Raw genomic sequence first — 24,016 nt, 5'->3', positions numbered from 1 at the left:
GCGTTAATATTTTTCAAATACTTTTTTTTGGAAAACTAAAATTGAGTTAAATAATGCTATGATTTTTGAATAATACTGAAAAATAAAATAAATCAAGTAATGAAAATCTACATTCCACCGATCAATCATCAGCCCACCAATTCTTAAAGGAGACTTCAATAGAAACCAAAGTAGACATCTCTTAAAAAGTTTGCCTTCTAATAGAATTGCTTGGAAATCCCAAAACTAGATTTGAATGTGGAATCTTATAGCAGCGTTTAAAGTATCCCATGCAGTCAGATAGACATGGTTTGGGAATGTCCTAAGTTCCTCCAATAGAGGTTCAATGTTTTCTTTTGAAAGAGGATACAAAACCTTCGTAATTTTAATTACAGCTAATTCATGCTATCATTAAGCATCTACGTTTTTTGACAAAAAAGTTGAAAAGCGTAACATTATTCATCGAAAACTTACTCCAGCTCTACGAAAAAAAAGTTTTTAAGAAGTCTTGAGTTTAGGAGTCAGCAAGCATCAGAATCTGTTAATGCACGTTTTATAAGACAATCGAAAATAGGCGCTTAAAAAGGAAATTTGGGTCATCCAAAGTATTGCAAAAAACTTAAGAATTGTACAACTGAGTACGTATTGCTCAAGACATCTCTAAAGGTTAGGAGTGAATGACCAAGTAAATTTTCAAAATTTCATTTCAAACGAAAAAAATTTGTCCATGTTATCTAATTTAAATATAGAATAAATATCAAAAAACTTTTCAGGCGTTTTCCTGTTTTAAATTCTTAGTTAAGCAATTTTTCAGATTTTATTAAAATTGCACAAAAAACTTCCGATTTGCTTATTGAAAATTTCATCTTTTTCTTTTTGAAATTTTTTATTGAACTTTTTTTTTAAAAAAAAAAGCAGCGGAACATTTTAGTATTTTTGGGAGATTTTTGGGAGATTGTTGAAAATACTAAAATGACAACAATTTTATCTTGGGAGGGAGTTAAGGTTAGTTTTAGTCTAACTAAATTTAGTCGACTAAGTTTAAAATTAGTTAGCTAAAACAAGATTTAGTGCTAAAAAAAAAACTGATTAACCTATGCCATGAAATTTTCACACACGATGGCACTATTTTAAGGAGGTTAAATGCCCCAATTATGATTCTTAGGGTCCAGTCAAATCAAATTAGCATTTTTTCCCAGCTCTGAGACAATTACCAATGAGGTTGTTGCAGCTGTTTATAAACACCCAATGGGCACAGGACCTAAAAAAGGCACCCTTTAGACATTCAATTTAGATTTGGGAGGTTAGTTGAACGTCTAAATGACGTTTTTTTTATGTCTCGTCACCTCTGGGGAGCGTGTGATTGTAATCAAACGCCATGAGTATAACAATAAACGTAGAAGTTTGTTGTAAACGTAAATACGTTCAGTTGATCATAATTGAGGGCCCCTTAAGAAAACTTCCTCAGGGCCCGAAAGTTTTCTCGGTGGCTATGATTGTGTGAATACATTTATTGCTTTCAAAGTAGAGTTGTTTGTCGGATGGCAAGATATTTAAAAATTTTGTTTCTAGTTGCTCTTCCGGAAATTACGCTAGCGTAGGGGGGACTTTTTAATATTTCAAATACGATACTTTATGAACAGCGTGCGAACAACAAACGTAAATACGTTTATGGTTATGTCAAAGGAGAATATTTCTCAAAAAAAAATGCCGGATAAAAACTTGAACTTGTTTCGCTATCGTTATGATTTACAGGGTTTTATTCATCTATAGTCTTTCTTTTCCCAACCTTTTCTTTAAATCAGATATTGGAGTGGCATGTTTAATTGGAGAAGTTTAAAAATAATTTTTTAATTTCATAATTTAAAAATACAATTTCTTAAAATAAGTTTAAAGATATTGTAGAGAATAACGGTTTATCTTGTATATAGCGGGAAACCATCAGTTTAAGGTGAAAATTTGTTGTGTTTAAAATATTATATGAACATAATATGACAAATTAATAAATAATTATAACAAATCAATCAATTTAAAGACATTAACTAAAATTTATTGTTTTTAAGAAATTTAAAATATGTAATATAATTTGCAACAATTAGGTAATAAAAATGTTTTGTTTGTACTTATTATTGCCCCAAATTTTCTTTTATTGAATTAAATAAAAATTGGTTTGTTAGCAGAACAACTCCGTCAAAAATAGCTGATATTTTATACCGTAAATATAATTAGTTATTAGCATTTTAATAAAAAATTTTAAAAGAAAAACAAAATTGAGAGTTGAACGAGATATATATTTATTATTCATTAAACAATATAAAAATAATAAAATAACATTAATTTCCTAACTGTTACAATCTTATTGTCGTCACTGTAAATATCTGCGTTTTTATGAGTGTAGAACAAAATAAATTACGTATTATTTACCTCAAAAAATCATTGCAGGTATTATATAAAGGAAATCCGTAAATGGTTCTGCATATAACATACCTTTCAAAAATATGGCACCATTTTTTTTTTATAAATTGATTTCACATGTGTTTTATAATTTATAATTCACTTTAATTATATCAACCTGCACTAATTAGGTTTAGGAATTTACAAGGAATGCCTCGATCCCGCAGTTTTTTACTATCCCGAAGTCTCGGAACGGAGCGCTTGATCCCGGGACTAGACTTTTTTTTAAGTTTGCATGGAAAAATGACTTACAAGTTTCTTCAGTTGAGATTTGAACATTTTTAATGAAAAGAGTCCATAAAAATATTCCTAAATAATTTTTTAAATTGAGAATCTAGGAAAATTTCTACACTCTTAAATTTATTGAAATATTTATCCTACTGGTTATCATACTTAATTCTTTCGATTTTTCTTATTTTTTTCAAAATAAGAAAAATTGAAAGAATTAAGTATGATAACCAGTATTTATCTCGAATAGAAGTTATTTGTTTTCAAACAGTAAATTTTCTGAAAATGTAATGGCTTCTTTAGATGGGAATAAGAAATAAAAATAGTTCTGCTGTTTGTAAACATTCTTTACGAGAACAACAAAATTACCCTGAGCACAGTTCTTACTTCGGCAAGCGAACAAGATCAACCATTAAAAAACAACAAAAATGTTAACCTAATATTTTCCGATACTGACGCAAGACGAAAAATCCCTTCCTGCTGCTCTTGTCCGACAGTTCTTAATGGGATTTCAAGCGGGAGATGAATTTCAAGATATCGTGGTAAACTTTACTCAGAAAATCCTTAGGATTGAAAATTTTGCAAAACCAAGTTACTGTTTTAGAAAATATAACCAATCATTGCATTATAATGGTCAAATAATGCATTAGAAAAAGAAAAATCACCGTGTCATTTTTTCTCGTTGTTTTTTCGAAACCGTTTCGATAATCAAAAGCTTAGAAGAAAAACCATTTGTAAAATCCATAGCAAATTAAAAAAAAAAATTTCGCAAAACTAATTCTTTTTCGCATCTTATACATTTTTAAATTCATGCACGCGCTTTTTTTTTTTTTTTTCTTTTTTTACTCGTCAAAGATTGGTGAACTGGGAAAAACAGAGGAAGATAATCCTGAGAACAAAACGACGCGCAGAAACTGCAACAAAAGAAAATTCGATTTCAGCGCTCAGAAATCAATATGACAATTGTACAAAATCGTTTTCTCAAAAAGTAGCAGCAAAAAACATAAAATTCATTGAGCAATTATCGATAGATGAGCTTCTTCAGTTGGATTTTAAACCAGCATATATTGCAACTAACATATATTGCAAAAAGCACAAGGCAAATCTGGCATTTTTGGTTTTCAATATAAATCATAAATATCAATTCTCTGAATGTAGACCCTTGCGAGAATTCTACATTCAGAGAATTAATTTTCGAACTTCGAAAATATTTTTTGTTTTAAGTATTGGTGTAATTTTGTTTAAGTTTGCAATTTTCTACAGGCATTTTTTAATGTAAAAATTGCATTCAATAACTGGTAAAATTATATTGTAAAAAATATTATAAAAACTTTTCATATTACAAAGGTTATACAATACTATAAAACGTTCAGTAATAAAAATATTAACAAATATAATATACAATTTTATTTAAAATGTTAGACGTATTAAAAATATACAGTTAAAAAAGTCAATGTTTTATAACTTTAGATATAGCATTTATTATATTTATTATATACTTATTATATTAGACACAGAATTTATATTTTTTTAGAAAACTGAAAGTTAAAAAGAACAATACAAAACATCAAAAAAATTTAAGAAAGTTTTTAAAAATATATTAGTTTTATTCAAACCCAATCGAACATATAAAATTAAATAAAAGAACAATAGTTCTAAAGTTAAGAGGAAAGAAGAATAATGAAGCAGATGCAAAAAGTTGAAAAAATTAAGATAAATATGAAACTGTATTTACTTAAAGAGATATATCTTGTGACACAGACATAGTCGATGTAGTGCCTGACAACTGCAAACTTGTATTCTGCAAAAGAGATGGCACAATCATACTTCCAACTGCATTGCATTTACCACACAAAGCTGTGTGATGATGAAGAGAGTTAGTGATGCCATGTCTAAGTGAAAATAATGAATTTTTTTTTCCCAATCATTATTTTCATAACAAAAGGCTATTAAACTTAAAAATAATTGTTCAAAAATTTTTAATACTAAATTTCCATTATACTTTCATATGATTTGTTCACAACTTGAAGTTGTTTAAAAATAAAAATTAGTCACAAAATCTTAATTCTGTTTTATCTTGAATATGAATCAAACTTTTATTAGTGCAAACTTGTTTTTCCAAGTAACAACTTTTTTTATAAAAATTTTTTCAACTGTTTTCTCAGTTATCAAAAAATGCACTTACTCCAAAAACTGATATTGAAATGAACTAAATGGGTAACCGATATGATATTGCTGGCGCCCACATTTGTCAAAAATCATATATTGCCCAGCACCTGCATTTAGTTGCACAAAAATTCTTGATTGAGCTGGCTCTTCATAAAAATTTATGTAAGGGTATAACGACTTTATTTTATCGGGGATTTTCTTCAGACGATAACTCAGTGCAATGAAAGTAACATTTTGCATTGTTTTCCTGCATCAAACATAATTAAATTTAACAACACTTTATTTTAAAATTTCATCTTTACTTAGATTTACACTTTTTAAGTTTAAACATTATTGAACATAAAATTTGTACTTATTCAATGTATAGCATATAACATGTAGAATATATGGCATGATTTAGCATAAGTAATTGCTAATAATTGCAAAAGCACAACATGAAGCAAATCAAAGCAAAAAACCTGTAATAGCTTGCTAACTCATTCAATGGCTGCAACAATTCCATGCAATATTTGCTGGAACCTTTTGTTAAAAATAACACACTAACATGTTCTTTTGCAGCTGCCTCTAAAACAGGTTGACGTGTATCATTCCAATTCCATAGAGGTATTATTGAACATCTGCCATGTATTTTAGGCCAATTCAATTTGTAATAAGGTTTGTAAAATTTTTTGTAGAATAAAGGCTTTTTCTTTGTACCATCAACACCAGATCTTGTAAGAGTTAACAGAAATATTAGAACCAGAGAAAAAGTTGCAATGATTCTTCTATCCATCACACAAATCTCTCATAATGATCTGTTTTAATAACAATATTAAAAACAAAAATCATAAAGATAACAAAGCCAGAAATAATAAAAATTCTAACAATATTTACAATAATAGAGATAATAATGATAATATTAGAGATCAAATTAAACCACAAATATTTCTCATTTTCACTCTGAAAGTTTTCTTAACTTTTTTTTAATTGCTTATAGAAATAAAAACATTCTTTGAAACTAAGAACCTTCCTTAGAAATTATCATTCAACTCAACAACTTTACAAAGCAAACAAATATTGTAAATTGAAACAGAACAGAAATGAAATTAAACCATTAAAAATGTTTGTGTAAACTTACACCAACTTATAATTAATAATGGTATAAGTTGGGATAATATTTTAGGTTTATCAACAGAGAAGAAAGTTTTGGTCTAAGTAATTATATTTGAATTTATTAGTATGGTACAAAGTTAGGATCTAAGTAATTATATTTGAAGTTATTACGTTGCTCAAATGCAACATAGTTTCCATCATTTAAATGAGTATTATATGAGTCTTTCAATGGTATCAATTTATGCTCTTTAGTATGTTTCCCACTGTACAAAGGGCTTAATGAGCAATCATTACAGAAGTCAACTGAATAGTCAGATGGGCAATCCTTGCAGTGCCATCGAATACCAATAATAGGATCCATATTACAGCGATCGCACATGAATCCTGGATGTGTAGTTTCACTTGAACTATCTTTAGCAAATGTCTGAATAGATCTTATCTTTTTTAATTCTAAGAGTTCTGTATACTCAACACTATCTTTCAATAATTCAGGTACATCTTCATCCTCTGAAACTGGTAGCTCATCAAAGCTGTGGTTTGAAAATATATTAACAGAATCATTATCATCATCATCCATTTTTACTTTTGGTTGCCAAGATGGGAAAAAAGAAGAGTTTTTGTAGCTTATTGGATTAACTTTAGATTTTCGAGATTGCTGCAACAATACTGTAGAAGGAGGACGCCCAGGTATAGGTAGCTTGGCCTTAGCCAGCTTTAAAAAATACTTTTGTATTCTACTAGTTACTTGTGCTCTGGTACGGTTGCCAAGAGCTTTTGCAATTTTTTCCCAACGCCTTTGCTCAACATCTTCTGGTGGATATAAAACTAGCAACTTTTCTAACTTCTCTTGTTCTTCTGGAGTCCATTTTTTGTTAAAGGTCAAAGGTTTTTTCTCATCATGTACAAATTTAGTTTCAGTGTCAATCTCTTCAGATTTCTCACCAGAAGAATCTTCATCCAACTTTTCCTTCACTTCTAAATTATTTTTAACAATGTTACGAGTAGCAATTTGGGGTACATATCTACCACCTGCATAAGCAGCAAGATAATGCATCCAATTAATTTCAGGAAGACTAGCGACAATCTGTCTTTGTGGAAACTTTGGAGCATTACCATTTTGTAAATCTTTAACAAACTTTAGTGGATCAGCTAATGCAAGACCTTTAAAATGATGAAGTTTTTCTAAATCTTTAATAGCTCGAGTCCTTTGTGCTTCAAGAACAGCTAATGACTTCAGAAGAGCATGATAATCTGCATTATTTTTAATAGCTAAGTGATCAGATTCAAATGAAAATCGGTTAAGTCTATTATTAACACCTGTATCAAACAACTCCTCATCAGAGTCTTTTTCAATTTTCTCCTTACTTGCTAAAGATGAATCTTTTATTTTAGTAAAATTTTTATGTTTCCCTATTTCGTTACGAACATTTGATTCTGTATTTGTTTCACAACTCTTGTTTTGTACAGTGCTTCCATTTTTATCATTAGATAGATGATGGATTGATTTTGTTTCCAAAGACTTCAGTTTATTTGCTAAAAGATCATTCTTAGTCAATGGCACTATCTGATCAATTTGCATTTCTTCATTCTCTGTGCATACATAAGTTTCAGCAGCAACAACAGTAAGACCGGTTTGTAAATTATGTAAATTATGCAGGGAATCATCATCCAAGCTGCATACATCAACATCTGAATCAGAATTTGTCATTTTATGCTTTGAAAAAAAAAAAAAGAAAGACAGAAAAACAAATGGGAAAGACAGATTTTGTATTACTCAAATAATCAATTAATTTGTTCCTTAAAATGAAATACAAAAATAATTTTACACGCAAAATGTTTATTAAGGAAAAGAAATAGACACAGTTCATGTTAAGAATAATATACCTAATTAAGTTATACAGTATACTGTGTAAAAGACAGAAAAAATGGCAAAAAAAGAAAAACGAAAAAAGAAAAAAGAAAAAGGAAAAGAAAACTTAAAAACAAACTGATAATAAAAATAATTTTGATATAGCTACCAATATTATTTTCATCTTTAAGCTGAAAATAATATTGCTAATTGACCATAAATGAAATGACTTCAATAGATTATTTACACATTTGAATTACATATTCATATTTTACAGACCTTCTGTAACTAGAAATATATATAAAAAAGAGGCATTTCACCTTGAGGATTTATACAGTACTTAAAGCTTCATGACTAGTGGTATTTGTCAGCCATGAAATACCACAATATATTTCATGGCTGATGATATATGGTATGGTATTTCATACCTGATATATGTAATATATATATATATATATATATATATATATATATATATATATATATATATATATATATATATATATATATATATATATATATATATATAATAAGTATACATAAATATGTATGAAAGTATGTTAGTTTGTGTATGACCAACTGTTTAAGAGAGCAAGATTATCAAATAAATTAAAAAGACTGGATAAAGTACACAAATGCAATAACCACAACACTTAAAAGAAAAAAAGCTAAGAGTAGTTAATATAAAAATATATTTCAAGAAAATTTCTAAAACCTTATATAAACATTTTTTCTAACATTTTGTCGAAGTTATGTATAGAAAGCTATTAGCAAACATTTTTTTTTCATTATTTTTTTAATTTAGTAAAAACAATGAAAAGTAGATTCCTTAGCTTCACGTGGCGGAGACGGAAATATCCAGACAGAAAAAATTAACCGATTTCGTATATTTCAAAAGTTGACAGTGCCACTTATATATCAGAACCCTTATTACACTTAAGCTATTGATATCAAATGGAAAGATTTCTATCCATGTTAAAAAAAGCAAGAGTAGTTCAGTTTTATAAATCTGTAAAAAAATAACCACTTGAAAATTATTATTCAATCTCTGCGCTTCCAATATTTTAAAAAGTATTGACTTTCGTAAAAGTGAATCGTTTCCAATACATTAAAAAGTATTGGAAGCAATAAGCTAAAACGAAAAAAAAAATTGTTTCATGATTTTTATTTAGATTTCGCCCTACAGATCAACTTTATTCGCAGCTACTCTGCTCACTGATGATATTTGAAGAAAAGTTGGACTGGTTATATGATAAGACAGTTCAAAGACAATTTCCCAAGCAATGATTTGGTTTGATCTTTTCTGAAAACAAATAAAGATCTCACTGAAAGATTTTCAAGTAACAGCTCCAGAACAAGACCAGGAGTGCGACTGGCTGTGATTGAGGAATATTCTTAAAGAGTATATATATATTTTTTCACTCAAAATCAAGGCATCATTCTTGAAGTCGACTCCTTATGAGCTAAGGGATCCAAAGCAAACAAATTTTGATTTTAGAATGGCAGCTTTCATACTTTTAATGCCGCTGAAGGGAGAAGATTCTTTAGGCTCATTAACATGATAAATCCAAAAATGACAGTCAATTAAAGTACAACATTCCAGACAGAAACTATGCCGTTCAACAAGAGGTAAAAAAATCATTAAAAAGGCTTGGTTGTATAGCATTCTTAACGGATATGTGAACAAGGAGAAGTAATGATGCCTACATGTCTCTCACATTTTATCAATGACGATTTTCAACTTTCAGATTTTTTAGTAGACCTAAAACCTTTCAATGAAACTCACAAAAAAACTCACACTGGAGTTTATACTAATATAAACTTAGATCAAGTCATAGACACATAGCCATTGGAAAGTCAACAAGAAATACACAAACAAATATGCAAACCACCATGATTCCAATTTCAACCTGGCCGTTTAGTTAATCAAGGGTTCAAACTGAAATGCTTTGTACGGATCACAAAATATAAAAACTGGTGAGATTGTGCTAGCAGTTGCTCCAACTATGGTACAAAATATAATCATTTCTCCAACCTGCTTTATTCCCTTAGATGAGGGGAATAAAGCAGGTTGGAGAAATGCTCTCGTTTCATCCGCATTAAAAATGCGGTTGGATGGAATTTTATGTTTCAGTAATGTTTTTTCATAGTTTACAAAAAATTCAAATAAATTGAGCTGATTGAAGCTTGTTGCTCGTAAAAGACTTGTATTTTCAGGTTTGCGTAGACTAAGTAATGGATGCCTTCTCACGAATCCTTTCATCCAATCTACTTCTGCAAGTTGATAATTTGACCAAGACTTGCCAATTTTAGTCCCAAGACTCAAACAATAGTCAAAGGACAAATTTCGAACTTGTTTTTAAGACCACTTGTTTATAAGACATACATCAACCATACGTACACCCATACGTACACCCATACGTACACCCATACAACACCCATCAACACCCGTAGTAGTATGACCCATACTGAATCTTACTACTTTTAGTTAAATATGCAACTTGGAGTTCTACTTGCTCAGTTGTAAATATTTGCCGGTTTGTGAATTTAGAACTATAGTTCTAAATTCACAAACCGGCAAATAGTTCTAAATTGCATTTATAAATGCATGCTCATTATTTATCTCTTTTAGTTTTGAGGAAACTTGGTAAATCTTTTTTATCTTGGTAAATCTTTTTTATCTTTATTTTTTATCTTCAATCAGATATAGAGCTAAAGTCATAACAGGCGTGTTATTGATTTTAGCACTATCTTTGATAGATTTCTTATCTTTTATTATCATATTAACTGCAACACATTCTTTTTTCTCTGATAGCAAGCATCTCGTTGTTTTTCTAATGAACTTCTCCGTGGCATTTTTCTGAAAACATATGAATAATTCATTTAGATAACTAGTATCCAAATAATTATATTTAAATTGCATAGGTGCATAGTGTATGAAAGCATTAGCAGAGCATTTAAGAAAAAGAACCAAACTATAAAAAATATATTTTACAATACCACTATTACAGATATATATGCAATATACAGAACAGATATTAAAAATTTTGTATCAATGCTTCCAGATTTTGATGTACCAATCCTCGCCCTTTACAAGTGAGAGCTTCAAAGTGAAACATTTTTTATGCACTAAAAAAATTTTCACGTTTTAAATTTCTTATTTTTTTGAGTTTCAGGTTTAAACTTTTTGGTTTGGAAGGTTTGGAACAAATTATGAACAAAAATTTTAACACAAACATTGAAAAGAGTAGCGTATTCCCCAAACTCAGTTAAACGTGAAAAAAATCAACATGATGTTCAAGAATGACAATGTTTTATATCAACAAACTCTGCCCTATTTAAATGTCTCTGCTCTGTCTGCTCTGTTTAATCTATATTATCTTTTATTTGTTGAAGAATACTTTTTCTACTGAAGAAGATACCGGTGGTACTCACACACAAAACTACAGACTCCAACAGTTCTTTTTTTTATTCTGGTTCGTCTTGAAAGTTTATAATAAACCGAATTGAAGTAGAGAGGACTTCCTACTTCATTCCTTTGGGCAGGAAGTAGTAAACCCTCTTCCCACTAGATAACCAGATAAGCATCAGATAAACTTAGCATTATTTTAAAGGGAATAAGGTAATCAGTGAAAGATTCACCTCGGGAATAAGGTAGACAGCAAAAGATTCATCTCAGGACAACATGGACTAGTCCATGGCTTCGGGTGGGACCCTAAGCTGTGCCTTGGCCATCCTTATCCCCAGGTAAACAAATCTCGAATTAACAATTCACGTATTAACAATTAAGATTTTAATACATAAAAAAATTAAAAATATATAAAAAATTATAGATAGAAAAACTATTTTATAAAGTTTCATATTTTATAAAGTTTCATATTTTATAAAGTTAATCCTCTTGCAAAGGATGGTAGAGCAAGAGGTAATCCTCTTGCTCTACCATCCTTTGCAACCTGACCCCACCATTCCGTTTGGTGAAGCAAGGTTTTAATGCTGTTCAAAACATGAGAGTTTTCAGTACTTCCATCAGCATTCACAACAGTATGAGCCTAATATTAATCATTAACTTTAAAAAAGATTTGAAAAAAAGGTAAATTATCAAGTTAAATTATTACAGGAGTCAAAAAATACTATTTAATGCTTTACAAAAGTTTTTTATAAGTTAGATAAATAGTTTTGTTATACTGCATTAACTTTCTTCATGATTTATTTACTTACACCAAAATTTATTTAAACCGAAAAAAAAAAAAAGAATCTTTAGAAACTGACGACAGGAATTTGTACGCTGTGACTAACAGGTAATGCGCCCATCTCAGCCAGCAAAAGTCGAAGAGATACTGTTGCAAACGAACCAGCTGCAGGTCCCATAGAATACCCAAAGATTCCACTGGATTTGCATGCAAAACTTTTGGTTGAAAATTGAAAAACTCATGGTTATAATTAAAAGATTTTTTTTACAAAAATTGTTTTGTTTTTTTTAGTCATCAAACTCATTGTTTTTTAAAAGTTTTAGATAAAAAACTAGAAAATTCTTTCTAAAGCTAAATACTAAATTAGAAAAGTTAAAATCGTCATTTTTTCTGATTTCAAATGAATAAACTTTACTAAAAAAAAACTTTAACTTTATTACGATAAATAGTTTCAACGAAGATTCTGGAATTTAGACAGGCCTTAATGGCTCATGAAAAAATGCCACTGGTCTTAGGAATAACTTGTCGACCTTCTGAGCATTTTAAAATACTTTTTGTATTATTACTAAATAAAACTTTAGAAGTATTTTAAAAAGCTCAACATTTCAAAATGCTGATGAAAATCATATCATACATTACCTAGCAGAATAACATGACAATCTTGTTACATCTTAATATAAATTATCTAAAGAAATACCTTTAGGCTTAAAAAGTAACTCTTTACTAAATAAAGTTAGTTACTATATATATATATATATATATATATATATATATATATATATATATATATATATATATATATATATATATATACATATATATATATATATATATATATATATATATATATATATATATATATATAAACAATTCTTAATTAGTTATTATATATATATATATTATAAAAATCTCATTTATAAATTTTTAACGAAAAATTTTATTTGGGTTTTCAACAAAACTAAAATCTTTTATAAACAAACAAAAAAAAAAAGTCGCTGTCAACGGCACTAAGATGGTATATCTTTTGCTCATTCTATTTTTGCTAGCTGGCCCCACCATTTTGTTTGTGCAATTATTTCAGTTATGCTTTTTGTAATAAGGTTATCACAACTTTCATCTCTATAAACAACAGTATACGCCTAAATGTAAGGATAGAAGTGTAATAGATAACTTTTAAAAATATCTTGTCTCTCAAAAATGGCAAATCATGCTTCTGGGTCTAATTTAAAAAAGAAAAACCCTATCAACTAAATGTTTAATAAAACCATTTAGTACATAAGTACATTCCGAAGATTGAGAAAACAAAAAAAGTAAAAGAACAAAAAAAATTGATTTTAAAATAAATTTAAACACCCAACATAATTATTGAAAGCGGCGACCGTTGGGACTAAAAGTACATCAAAGTATCTTTCAAGAGAGATACCATGCGATTTAATAAAAAAATAGCCAAAGGCATTTTAATTGAGTCACTTTCACCGCATGATAGCTTAGTGGGATGTTTCTCATGTTATCAAAAATGCAAAACAGTTCCACTATTTAACAATCCAGTAATTAACACGTTATTACATAACATTATTATTTAATAAACGCTGTATTACACAACCGTAAAAAAACATTTAAAGATGCTTAATAACAACTTGTTTACTGAAAATTTTAGCGTTTGGCACGGCTAAGATTTCAATATCTTTTAAAAGTAAAAATTCGTAATTAGGAATGTGTAGAGGTATATAATTTCGTTAGGAATGTGTAGAGGTATATTATTTCGTTAGGAGTGTGTAGAAGTATATAATTTCGTTAGGAATATGTAGAGGTATATAATTTCGTGTCTTTTGTACAAACATTTTTAAAAAGAAGCCTCAACATGTTTAGACTCAATAAAAGACTAAAAGAAGGGGAAAAAAAAAAAGAAAAAAATATTGAACCGAAAGAAAAAAGAAAGCTACCTTAACGCAATTTTTGTTAAAAACCAAACACTGTTTACTTTAAAGTCAATATCTCAAAAAATTGTCCCTTAATTTAAATTTGCATAAATTTGTTTTTAGCCATTTTTTGCGATACAAGTTATTTGGTAAAATATTTTGAAACATTTTAAAATACTCAATCTGTTTTCAGTTTCTTCGTCACGACTGTAAAAACTGAACCATGCTTTAATAAACGTATCAATTTGAACGATTATTTTACGTTTTGTAAGAATTATTGGAAATAGATAAAGAAAAAAAGTGGACTACGACTAAATATACAACTGGGTGATAAAAACTATATTTAGTACTATAATGCAGCATAAAAATATATATTTTAAACAATTTTTCATGCATTTCACTCATATTTTTCTTATAATAGCCTCAAACCTAAAACAATGGCTTTTAAAGAAATGATGAACGAAAAAGATGAATTCAAAGAAATATCAAAATTATTCGCAACAAGTAAAATTACGTAATCGCAATATAATCGCAATATAATCGCAATATAATCGCAATATGGGCGCGTTTTTTTTTGTTGATTAAGTAAGATTAGAAAAACAAGATTGAAATTAATATTTTTCTTTAGTTGACGATCTTCTTAGCATTGCAATAAAATGCTGATTATTTAATCTGCACAATTATCAAAACAGATCTTACAGTTCCTTTTCGCAAAAGTTACTGAGATAGAAAATCGTCTCCTGATGTGTTTTAACCTTTAACCCACTGATCTAAAAATGTAACTGGATAGCGTATTCTATATATAACTTTTTTTCAAAAAAAGTTGAAGCCTATATTGGCCTCTCAAGATGGCGGCGATCAGGGCTCGCAGTGGTAACCGACCTATATTTTATAAGGTTTTAAAAAAATATGAAAGAAATTAACTAGGGTTATTTATGTAAGAAAAACTAGACTATGAAATGAATTTTTAAAAATTTGAAGAAAAGAAATGATTAAAAAAAAAAAATTAGACAATGAAAGAAATTATTTGAATAACAAAGTTCAAAATATTCTATATACTTTTTAGGTGCAGTTTACGACTAAAAAGGATTTTTATGTAAAATTTATTTATCTTTTAATTCTTAGTTTACTCAACGAACCGTGTGCTAGAAGTTCGATAAAATAACTGCATGGTAAGTGGCAATGGTGTCTACCTGCCATTTTGATAAATTTTCTTTTTAATATTTTTGTAGCAAGATACTAGATATATACATGCTGCATGAACTATTAGCTAAGTGCTGTGAGTACACACAACTCAGTGGCACCTTCTAAGATTGTTTAATACATGAATGTAATTAATGGATACATTATTTGATAAGAATATTATATACAAAATATATAATTTTTTTTACATTTTATTTTTTGTAATAATTTATTTTCAGCTTTTTCTATTTTTAAAATTTTTGAATATAGAAATATTTAAATCATCTATTTTTCTTTTTTCCTATATTACATACTTTTTACTTGCTGTTGTTACATACTATACTCTTTACTTGCTGTTATATATTACGGTTACAGTTATACAGAAATTAAATAAAAGTCACAACGCCAAGTTGCCAAAATACTTTATTTTAAAAGAAAATAAGCTTCCTATCATGGAGTTGTGTAATTAACCTTCTAACGCGCAGTACTATGGGTAGTTAAAGATTAAAAGGTACATAAATCATATAACAAATGCTAATTATTTGAGATTTCTGTACAAGCAATCAACAAATTACTATGTTGGCAGCTGCCAATAGTTGCAAGTTGGTTAGCAATAATCATTTTAGACCAAATGACCACGTTTCTTTGATTTAAAATGACAATTGCTAACTAACTTGACAACATAGTCAAGTTGGTTATCAATTATCAACAATTACTTTTTCTTCACTATTATTTAAGGAACTAAATTTAAACAAACTAAAGTTAAACATTAAACTTAGTTTTACTGAAAATTGTAATTTTATTTTTTCATATTTACTCTTAAAAAACTAAAAAACAGAAAAGTTGATATACAACAAATTTATTAATACATAAAATTTATTAATACATAAAATTTATTAATACATAAAATTTATTAATACATAAAATTTATTGTAAGAATATGTTTTGTTAAACAAAAAAACATATTTGTGTTTGAAATTTAAGTAAATATGTATTATTCCGTTTTTTTTGAGAAACGAATATAGATTTTTATTTGAAGCTTTTATATTTATCAATAATAAACATAAGACATAAAACTTCATTATCATCAGTTTCTTAATTTTCATATAGCCGTTCGTTAATTTCGCCGCCATCTTCAGAGCCCAAAACTGGTTTCAAAACATTTGCCGTATACGCTACCCAATTCTAATATCTAATTTTAACATTTGAAAATATTGTTCATTAACACCTTACATACATTAGCAGCTCAGAGTATTTTGTAATTGCAATTCCCATGACCCGCTCATTGCGTCTTGGAAGATGTTACCCACGATTTGGAGATAAGAAACAAGATGATTTGATCTTCTTAACTAGGGATTTTATATAAATAAATCCCTGCTTTGTGTTTATATCCCGGACTTAATTTCAAAAAGACGTAAAAGCCATGCTTAATCTAATTAAGGTTGACTCCCATTGAATTTACTAGAAGATTCGTGCTTGTTCGTGCGGTCGGTCACAATTGTCCGCACCAATAGAAGTCGTATATTTACCGAAGTAGACGGAAATAACAACGCACGTTAAAAACTGTAGTGTATTTATAGCAAAACAAAAATGGTGACAAAGGTTAATAAAAAGGAAATAAAAGTAAAGTTTTCGATTGAAACCTTCACAAAATCTTGATCATTTTGTTAATCAAAACAAACATCACACGATTGTTGTTTTAAAAGTTAAAAATATTAGCCCTCCTTTTGCTTCACTTCAAACAATCTCCTGGGAACTGACATCATAAGATTTTTTGTTGTTTTGGAATAATTTGCAAAAGATTTTTAATTGGATTTAGGTCAGCTACTGTTATAATGTGATATTGGAGATTTGCAAAAGGTTGCTGCTTTGAACAGTTTTAACGTGCTGAGTTGGTGCTGTCTAACGTAATGTGCCGGATGTGGTTCAAACTATGAAAGAGGTAAGTCTTTGTGATATTGTTCTCACCCGATAAAAATATCAAGAAACATTAGATAAGGTTTATTAATAGAAAAGGTTGGCAGCCAACTTCCTCAATAGTTATATGCTCAAACCATTTTGAAATAAATTAAAAAAAAGAAGTTGTATGGGAAAAGTGTTTGGTTTGACTTCTTGAAACCAATGCCAACAATTTTTCAAGAAGATCAGCAGAAGATCAGTTAGCAGTAAAAGAAAAAACTGGAATATCACTTTTGAGTCTAATTAATGAATTTGGGTTTCCATCTTGATTATTACATAAAAAAAGATTATTTTTTTTGGTGCATTTTACAAAAAGGTTTTACAGGATTATAAATGACAAGCAAATTATTCAATAATTAAGTTTTAAAAAATATATTTTTTTTCAAGTACAGCAACAGCAATACAATTTATCTTAAAATATGCAATATGTAAAAAAAAAAAAAAAGCTAACAGAAAGAAATTTATTTTTTATAAAAATATTTTTTTTAACAATAGTTCATGCAGCATGCATATCTGGTATCTTGCAACAAAAATAGTAAATAGAAAATTTATATGGTAGTTATCTTATCAGACTTCTAGCACACTACATTGAGTAACTAAGAATTAAAAGATGAATAATACATGAAAATCACTTTTAGTCGTAAATTGCACCTAAAAAGTATATTAAATATTTTGAACTTTATTTTTCAAATAATTTCGTTCATTGTCTAACATTAAAAAAAAAAAAAATGTTTTTCAAATGCTTTTGACAAAATAGTTTCAAATAATCTCCATGTTAAGGAACTCACAAGATAAAAAATTTCACGTGAAATGTGTTTGTAAAACGGTTCCCTTACCCATTGTCCAATAATGGTAAAGAATGACCTAATAAATCTTTTATCAAAAAGATGACTTATTGTTACTTATTGTTACTGTTCTAACTTCAGTTAGAACTGCAGCACAATACCTTCTCAATAACTTTATATTTCACCAACCTTTTTATGTTCTGTACACTACAAGAATACAGAACGAATAATGTCACACAGGATGACAATGAACAGATTTTAACAACAAAAGAAATATAATGACCAATTTAGTCCACAAAGATTTTTCTTTTTTTTTTTTTTTGTAATGCTTAAAATATCAGAAAAGCCAGGTGTAAGTGAATTTTAACTTAAAATGTTAATTTGATTGTTTATTTTTACTGTACTCAGCCTAATAATCAACTTGAAATCAAATCAAATGAAAATTACATTACTTTTTATTTTAAAAAAGTTGTTGTAACTTTTATTCGGTTTGAGGAAAAACCTCTTATTGTTTTTCTCTTCCCCATGTAACTCTTTATTTCTGAGTATTTTTCTAGCACTCTCTGCACGAGCTTTTGTGACTGTTGTATTCCGTTGAATTAGGATGATTTTGGGATTAGCTTTCACTTTTTAAACAACATTATAACATTAACACCACAATTACGTAATTTTCTCAGAACGACTGTTAAAAAACGATAAAGTTCTATGAAATGTGTTTGCAAAACTCATTCTCAGTAACTTTATGGTTTTTCAACAAGAGCCTGGACGCTAGAGTAACTGTCTTAAGCAATTTTTTCAAACTTGCTTTTAAAGGCAGAAAACTAATTTTATTTAAAATAATAATAATATTTGATATTACTATTAATGCTTCCTTACATCAATTATTGCTTACAATTGACATGCAAACTGTCAATTCTAAGCAATAATTGATGTAAGGAAGCAATCAAATGTCTTTCAAGATTCATGAGCCATGTTAGTACATAAATTTTAATTCCACATTGACTTTATGCATCACCTTGCCAAGGACGTTGACGTTCGTATCTCAAATTATTGACGAACAATGGACGTTGACGTTCGTATCTTAAATTATTGACGAAAGTCTAATTTAAGAGATAGATGTCAAATACGTGAGTTTTATGTTAAAATAAACTTTTATTCCAGTTTATAAGTTTTTGGATAACAAAGATGCTTATTGAGTTTAATCAATTGTCATATTTTCAAAACAATTTTTCACGCAAGTGCGCGCAAATTATTGATTTTTAATATGCCATGATTGTAAACTGTTATCCAACGATACAAAACTTTTTTTTTCAATTTAGTTCGTTAAATTTGTTTACTCATAAAATATACGTATAAACGTGAAGAAATTAAAATAAACGGAACTAAAGAAATAAATTGCAAAATGACGTCTCATCTATATTTATATATTAATTTTTATATTTATATAAATGGATTTAAGAATTTTTTTAATTCATGGCCATCCAAATACATAATACCAACTGCTGCGTCAATCCAATTTTTGACATGTTTTTGGGGCAAAAAGTCCTAATTAACTGGCCACTATGCTTTATACGCACAATATCTTCTAAGGTGTCGTCATTTAACGAAATTCGAAAAATATTTTTTTGTAAGTTCATACAAGAAAAATTGCGTTCACAACTTGCCGTTGAAGCGCTGAAAGTTAGCATAATCTCTAACAAGACATTTATACATGCCAATTCAGGTTCATTTTCCAGCAAGATATCTCTATAAATGCTCAACAGTGAATTTGTTCTTAGTTTAGAGACTTTCTCCTTGAATAAAGGCCACTGCAATACACTTAAGTTTCACAACACAGTTTCTCTGCTTATCAAATTATTATTCTCATAAAAGTTGAAAACACTTTTTATTTCGTTAAATCCCCATTTTTTTGTCTCTAGCAAACCTGTAAAGGCCAGTTTCGACAATTAAAAATTGTGGTTAAAGATTTTAATGGTTCTTGATTGAAATCACGGCGGAAATATTTGTCTATATATTCTTTTGCTCCGTCAATAATTTTAATAAAATATTTTTTATTATGATAATCAAAATAATAATTTGGTTGATGTCTAACAATCTCATCAATTCTCTTTAAATTACACTTTTTTAATGCTGTTAAGTCCTGTCCAATACCTTTGTAGATTAACTGATCTTCTTTTACTTCTAAATTATCTAGTAAACACCAAATATTCGAGCCTGGATTAACTGATAACGCGTCTAGTACAGTAATTCTTGCATCAACTTTACGCAAAATCTCACAAATTAAAATTTCTTCTTTTTGAAACTCCAATGACAATGTTGTTAGTGATTTAACAATATCTTGAATAAAATGTAAATAAAATAAAAATTGTGGGCCTTTCATGAAAAACAAAAATCCTTTAGCTTTCTGTGCACTCTCGTCTTTCTCGTTTGCCTTGCTTTCTAAATCATAAATAATAACTTTATAGTCAGTTTCAATCAATGTTAACGCCCTTTCCCAGCTAGCTAACCAACAAACATTTTTCAATCTCCCAAGCTGTTTATTCTTCATCTAAAAAAGAAGCTATTTCTTTCAGTTCTTTTCTTCGCTAAGATGAATAAAAACGAAACAAATTATTGATGTTATCATCAAGCGTCTTTAAATAAATATCGAACTTTATCGAGCCTAACGCAGAAAGTTCTAATCTATGCGTCACCCAGTGGGTATATACTATACTGGGGTTTTTATTTCGCATTTTAGTTTACACACCAGCTTTATTGCCAGACATTACAGATGCACTATCAAAGTTAACATTTACAGTTTTTACATAGATATTGTTTAAATATAAATCTTGATTCATTTTGTATGTTGTTTAAACAAATTCTATTGCATTTAACATACCATCGGCATCAATTGTCAGTAGTGAGTTAATACCAGCAAATATAGTTATTGGATTACCATTTTTAACAACCCTTAAAAACTGTTTCTTGTTCACTAATACTTTTATCAGTAGAACCGTCAGATAAAATTGCAAGAAAACGAGCATTTGATACGTCTAAACTTAAGTCGCATTTTAAGTCAGACGAAACTTACGAAACGAAGTTGTCACTTAAGTAGTTCTTGCCCAACTTAATTCCATTTAGCTTTTGTAGCTCGCACAGCTGAGGAAATATTTTTAATGAAAAATCCTCTTTAACAACAAAATACGATATCCGAAAAAGTATGTTCATTTCTTCTCAGTAGTTCTTAAAATTGATGTCGATACAGTTTTCTCAAGATTTGGAGCTATATTGTAAAGGTTCTCTCAGATTTAATAATCTTGTTTCTATCAAACTTTTACTTGAAATAAAAGTTTATACCTTTGATGCTGTTAGTGAAATATGTAAACATATCACGCGAGTTTAATATTTGACTTGTAGGAATTCTCTGCTAACTAGCATTAGCTACAAGCCGTTTAACTGTTTATCGGAAATATACATACATATATATATATATATGTGTGTGTGTGTGTGTGTGTGTGTGTGTGTGTGTGTGTGTGTGTGTGTGTGTGTGTGTGTGTGTGTATGTTTATTTATCTAATTATTTATTCATTTATTTATTTATTTATTTACTTATTTATTTATTTATTTATTTATTGAAGTATCTTTGATATACTCTCTAACCAGCTGGAAAGATATGCAGTTTCACCTTTGTTTAGACAAAACAAGATTCTCCTGCAGTTGGACCACACTAATGAAGAACAAACTTCAAGATCAAAATCAAAATTTGGCCGAAAATGATCTTGAATTTTCTCACATACTGAGAGTTAGAGATTTTGATCTGATACCTTTATTTATCAGGCAAACTGCACCAGTTGATAATTTAAAGTTTGCTGCCATGATGGAAAATGATGTTTTCTATCTGAGAAGCAGCCGTAAATGGGTTATTTTGATTACCATAATGGCTGACTTTATTAAAACTTTGGAATAAAAAAAGCCAAAAATTATGCGATTTAATTTTGAAAAAATACATATTTAGCACTTAGTTGAGATTTTTCTGACTACATATATTGTGTTTACTAATGCATATGATTGATTAAATGTAAAAAAATCAGGCGTGGGGAGAGTTTCAACCTGGCCATCAATTTGGAGAAGAGTGTTGCTTCATTTTTTCTAACAGAATTTTTGTGAAGTTAGAAATCTAGTTAATATATATATTATTGGGAAGGATTAACTTGTTAAACCGGTAAAGATAGGCAAAACGACATCTTGACTCGACTTGAAGATTTATAATATATTTGAACTAAAATTTGGCATTAAAAAAAAAAAAAAATTGGAATATTGGAAAAAATATCGTTATTATACCAATAAATATCGGTATCTCTCGTTATTTTTATGTCTTCCAATAAACCTATAAGAAAAATTCGATATTGTCGTTTCAACCGATACATTTCCAGTCAGTTATCGTTTCAAACGATAAGCTATCGTTTCATAATCAAACTCATACCGTTTGATACCGTTATCGTTTCAAAATATTAACGATACGCAGACCCTTAATGGATAGTCGAAGTTCGATAGTTGCTTTTTAGTTCGAAAGTCCGATAATTTTTGCTTAGTCCGATAGTTATCGGAATTTCGAATATCTAATACTCCCAATCCAGTTGTCGAAGTCCGGATTCATAATTTGTCCGAAAATCCGATATTTTTTCTTAGCGCGATACTAGCAAAATATCGGAATATCGGAACTGCCCACCTCTGATAAGTACACATCTGTATGTAAGAGTGTATGTTTGTGAGTATACCAACTTTTTTAAGAGAGTAAGACTATCATAAAATTAAAAAGACTGGGTTATGTACACAAATGCAAAAAACCGCAACCTTTAACAGAAAAAGTGCTGAAAGTGGTTAACTTAAAGACATCTTTCTGAAAAATTCATCAAAAACCTTATACAAAAATTTTTTTCTAACATCTTCTAGAAATTATACATAGAAAGTTATCAGCAAATTTTTTTTTTTTTCGTTATTTTGTTCATTTAATAAAAATAATGAATAGTCGATTCCCATCACTTCAAGTGGTGGAGACGGAAAAATACGGACAGAAAAACCTTCACCAATCTCGTCAAAAGTATATTTATGTGTTGAAAAGCATTTAAATATGCTGATTGTAAAAAAACCATTAGCATATAGGAAAACAAATTGCTTAAAAATTTTAATTTGGATTTTGCCCTATAGATCAACTTTGTTCGCAGCCACTCTGCTCACTGATGAAATTAGAAGAGAAGCTAGACTGGTTATATGATAAGACAGTTTAAAGATGATTTTCCAAATAATGATTTGGTTTGATCTTTTCTGAAAACAAATAAAGATCTCACCGAAAGGTTTTCAAGTAACAGAACCATAACAAGACCAGGAGGGCAACCGAATGTGATTGAGGAATACTCTCATGGAGTACTGTTTTTTTCCCTAACAATAAAGGCATTCTAAAGTCGACTCCTTATGAGTTCAGGGATTCAAAGCAGTTTTCATCTGTAAAGATAATCTTCCTTTTAATTCCACTAAAGGGAGAGGATTTCATAGGCTCATGAACAAGATGGACCCAAAAATGACTTTCAGGTCAAGTACAACATATTCAAACATCGTTTTTAAATGACATGGTTCAAGAAGAGCCGTTCAACAAGTGGTCAAAAAGTCATTCAAAAGACTTGGTGGCATAGCACCCACAACTGATATGATGCCTATGTATCTCTTGCATTACATTTTGTTAATCACGATTTTCAATATACTGATTTTTTAGAAGCCCAAAGACCTTTCAATGATATTCACACTGGAGTTCATATCAGTGCAAAGTTAGACCAACACATTGCCATTGGAAGGTCAAAAAGAAACACACAAATGGTATGCAAACCATTTGTGGTTCAAATGTCAAGCTGGCTGTTGAATTTATCTAAGAGATTCAAGCTGTAATTTTTTGTGCCTATCACAAGCTTCATCTAATTGATACAAGAAGTTTTAATAAAACAAAAGTTGTAAATGATGCTTTAGCAAAATACTCCTTGTTAACTCTTCATATGTTCAAAGAAGCACTCACTCAATAAACTTCATCAATAAAACATACAGCTTTGGACAAAATTGGACAACAGAAAGATTGTTTTACCATGTAAAACGAGATGAAGTAGCGAATTCTATAAAGTCAATACTTTATTTTAGAACTGCAATTGTGAGATTGTAAAAGCAGAGGACTCAAAAATTGAAAAG

General features: G+C 28.9%; 4 protein-coding genes, 1 long non-coding RNA gene and 1 pseudogene across 8 annotated transcripts in view; 1 reads left to right on the top strand and 5 right to left on the bottom strand.

Annotated features, from left to right (window-relative positions):
* LOC145188719 (pre-mRNA-processing factor 6-like) overlaps positions 1-24,016 on the bottom strand; it is a 104,378-nt gene that overhangs the window by 67,466 nt on the left and 12,896 nt on the right. The gene's annotated exons all lie outside the window — the stretch shown is intronic.
* LOC145189032 (uncharacterized) overlaps positions 1-24,016 on the bottom strand; it is a 43,694-nt gene that overhangs the window by 6,785 nt on the left and 12,893 nt on the right. The gene's annotated exons all lie outside the window — the stretch shown is intronic.
* LOC145189304 (ZZ-type zinc finger-containing protein 3-like) overlaps positions 6,014-24,016 on the bottom strand; it is a 30,899-nt gene continuing 12,896 nt past the window's right edge. The window contains exon 2 of one of the 2 annotated variants that reach the window (XM_090088687.1): positions 6,014-7,636. In XM_090088687.1, coding sequence (XP_089944813.1) covers positions 6,044-7,630 — 1,587 coding nt within the window. In that variant the 5' untranslated portion in view covers positions 7,631-7,636 and the 3' untranslated portion in view covers positions 6,014-6,043. The remainder of the gene's footprint in view (positions 7,637-24,016) is intronic. The other variant, XM_090088688.1, reaches the window with a different exon arrangement.
* Positions 11,653-13,417, bottom strand: LOC149889232 (uncharacterized). The gene is made up of 3 exons (XM_090089210.1): positions 13,359-13,417; positions 12,041-12,176; positions 11,653-11,820 (listed from the first exon to the last, which is right to left on the bottom strand). The coding sequence occupies exons 1-3, from the start codon at positions 13,415-13,417 to the stop codon at positions 11,653-11,655; spliced, it is 363 nt and encodes a 120-aa protein (XP_089945336.1).
* On the top strand, positions 15,436-17,679 carry LOC149889231 (uncharacterized). The gene is made up of 2 exons (XR_016452912.1): positions 15,436-15,573; positions 16,173-17,679. It is a non-coding gene; the product is annotated as an uncharacterized LOC149889231 (long non-coding RNA).
* On the bottom strand, positions 19,247-21,661 carry LOC149889230 (zinc finger protein 862-like; annotated as a pseudogene).

This window comes from Hydra viridissima, unplaced genomic scaffold (genome assembly GCF_058129835.1).
Source record: "Hydra viridissima isolate aposymbiotic clone 2 unplaced genomic scaffold, HvirCarnegie_v1 scaffold_5, whole genome shotgun sequence".
Classification (NCBI taxonomy): Eukaryota; Metazoa; Cnidaria; class Hydrozoa; order Anthoathecata; family Hydridae; genus Hydra; species Hydra viridissima.
This window is presented reverse-complemented; position numbering and strand designations above follow the sequence as displayed.

What these genes read in the sequence shown, in the direction of transcription:
- LOC149889232 (XM_090089210.1), bottom strand. Translation starts at nt 13,417, where the DNA reads ATGCCTTTGGCTATTTTTTTATTAAATCGCATGGTATCTCTCTTGAAA. An exon ending in CTCTTGAAAGATACTTTGAT is followed by an intron (nt 12,177 to 13,358) that starts GTACTTTTAGTC and finishes TTCAACCAAAAG; the next exon opens with TTTTGCATGCAAATCCAGTG. An exon ending in ACAGCGTACAAATTCCTGTC is followed by an intron (nt 11,821 to 12,040) that starts GTCAGTTTCTAA and finishes GATTAATATTAG; the next exon opens with GCTCATACTGTTGTGAATGC.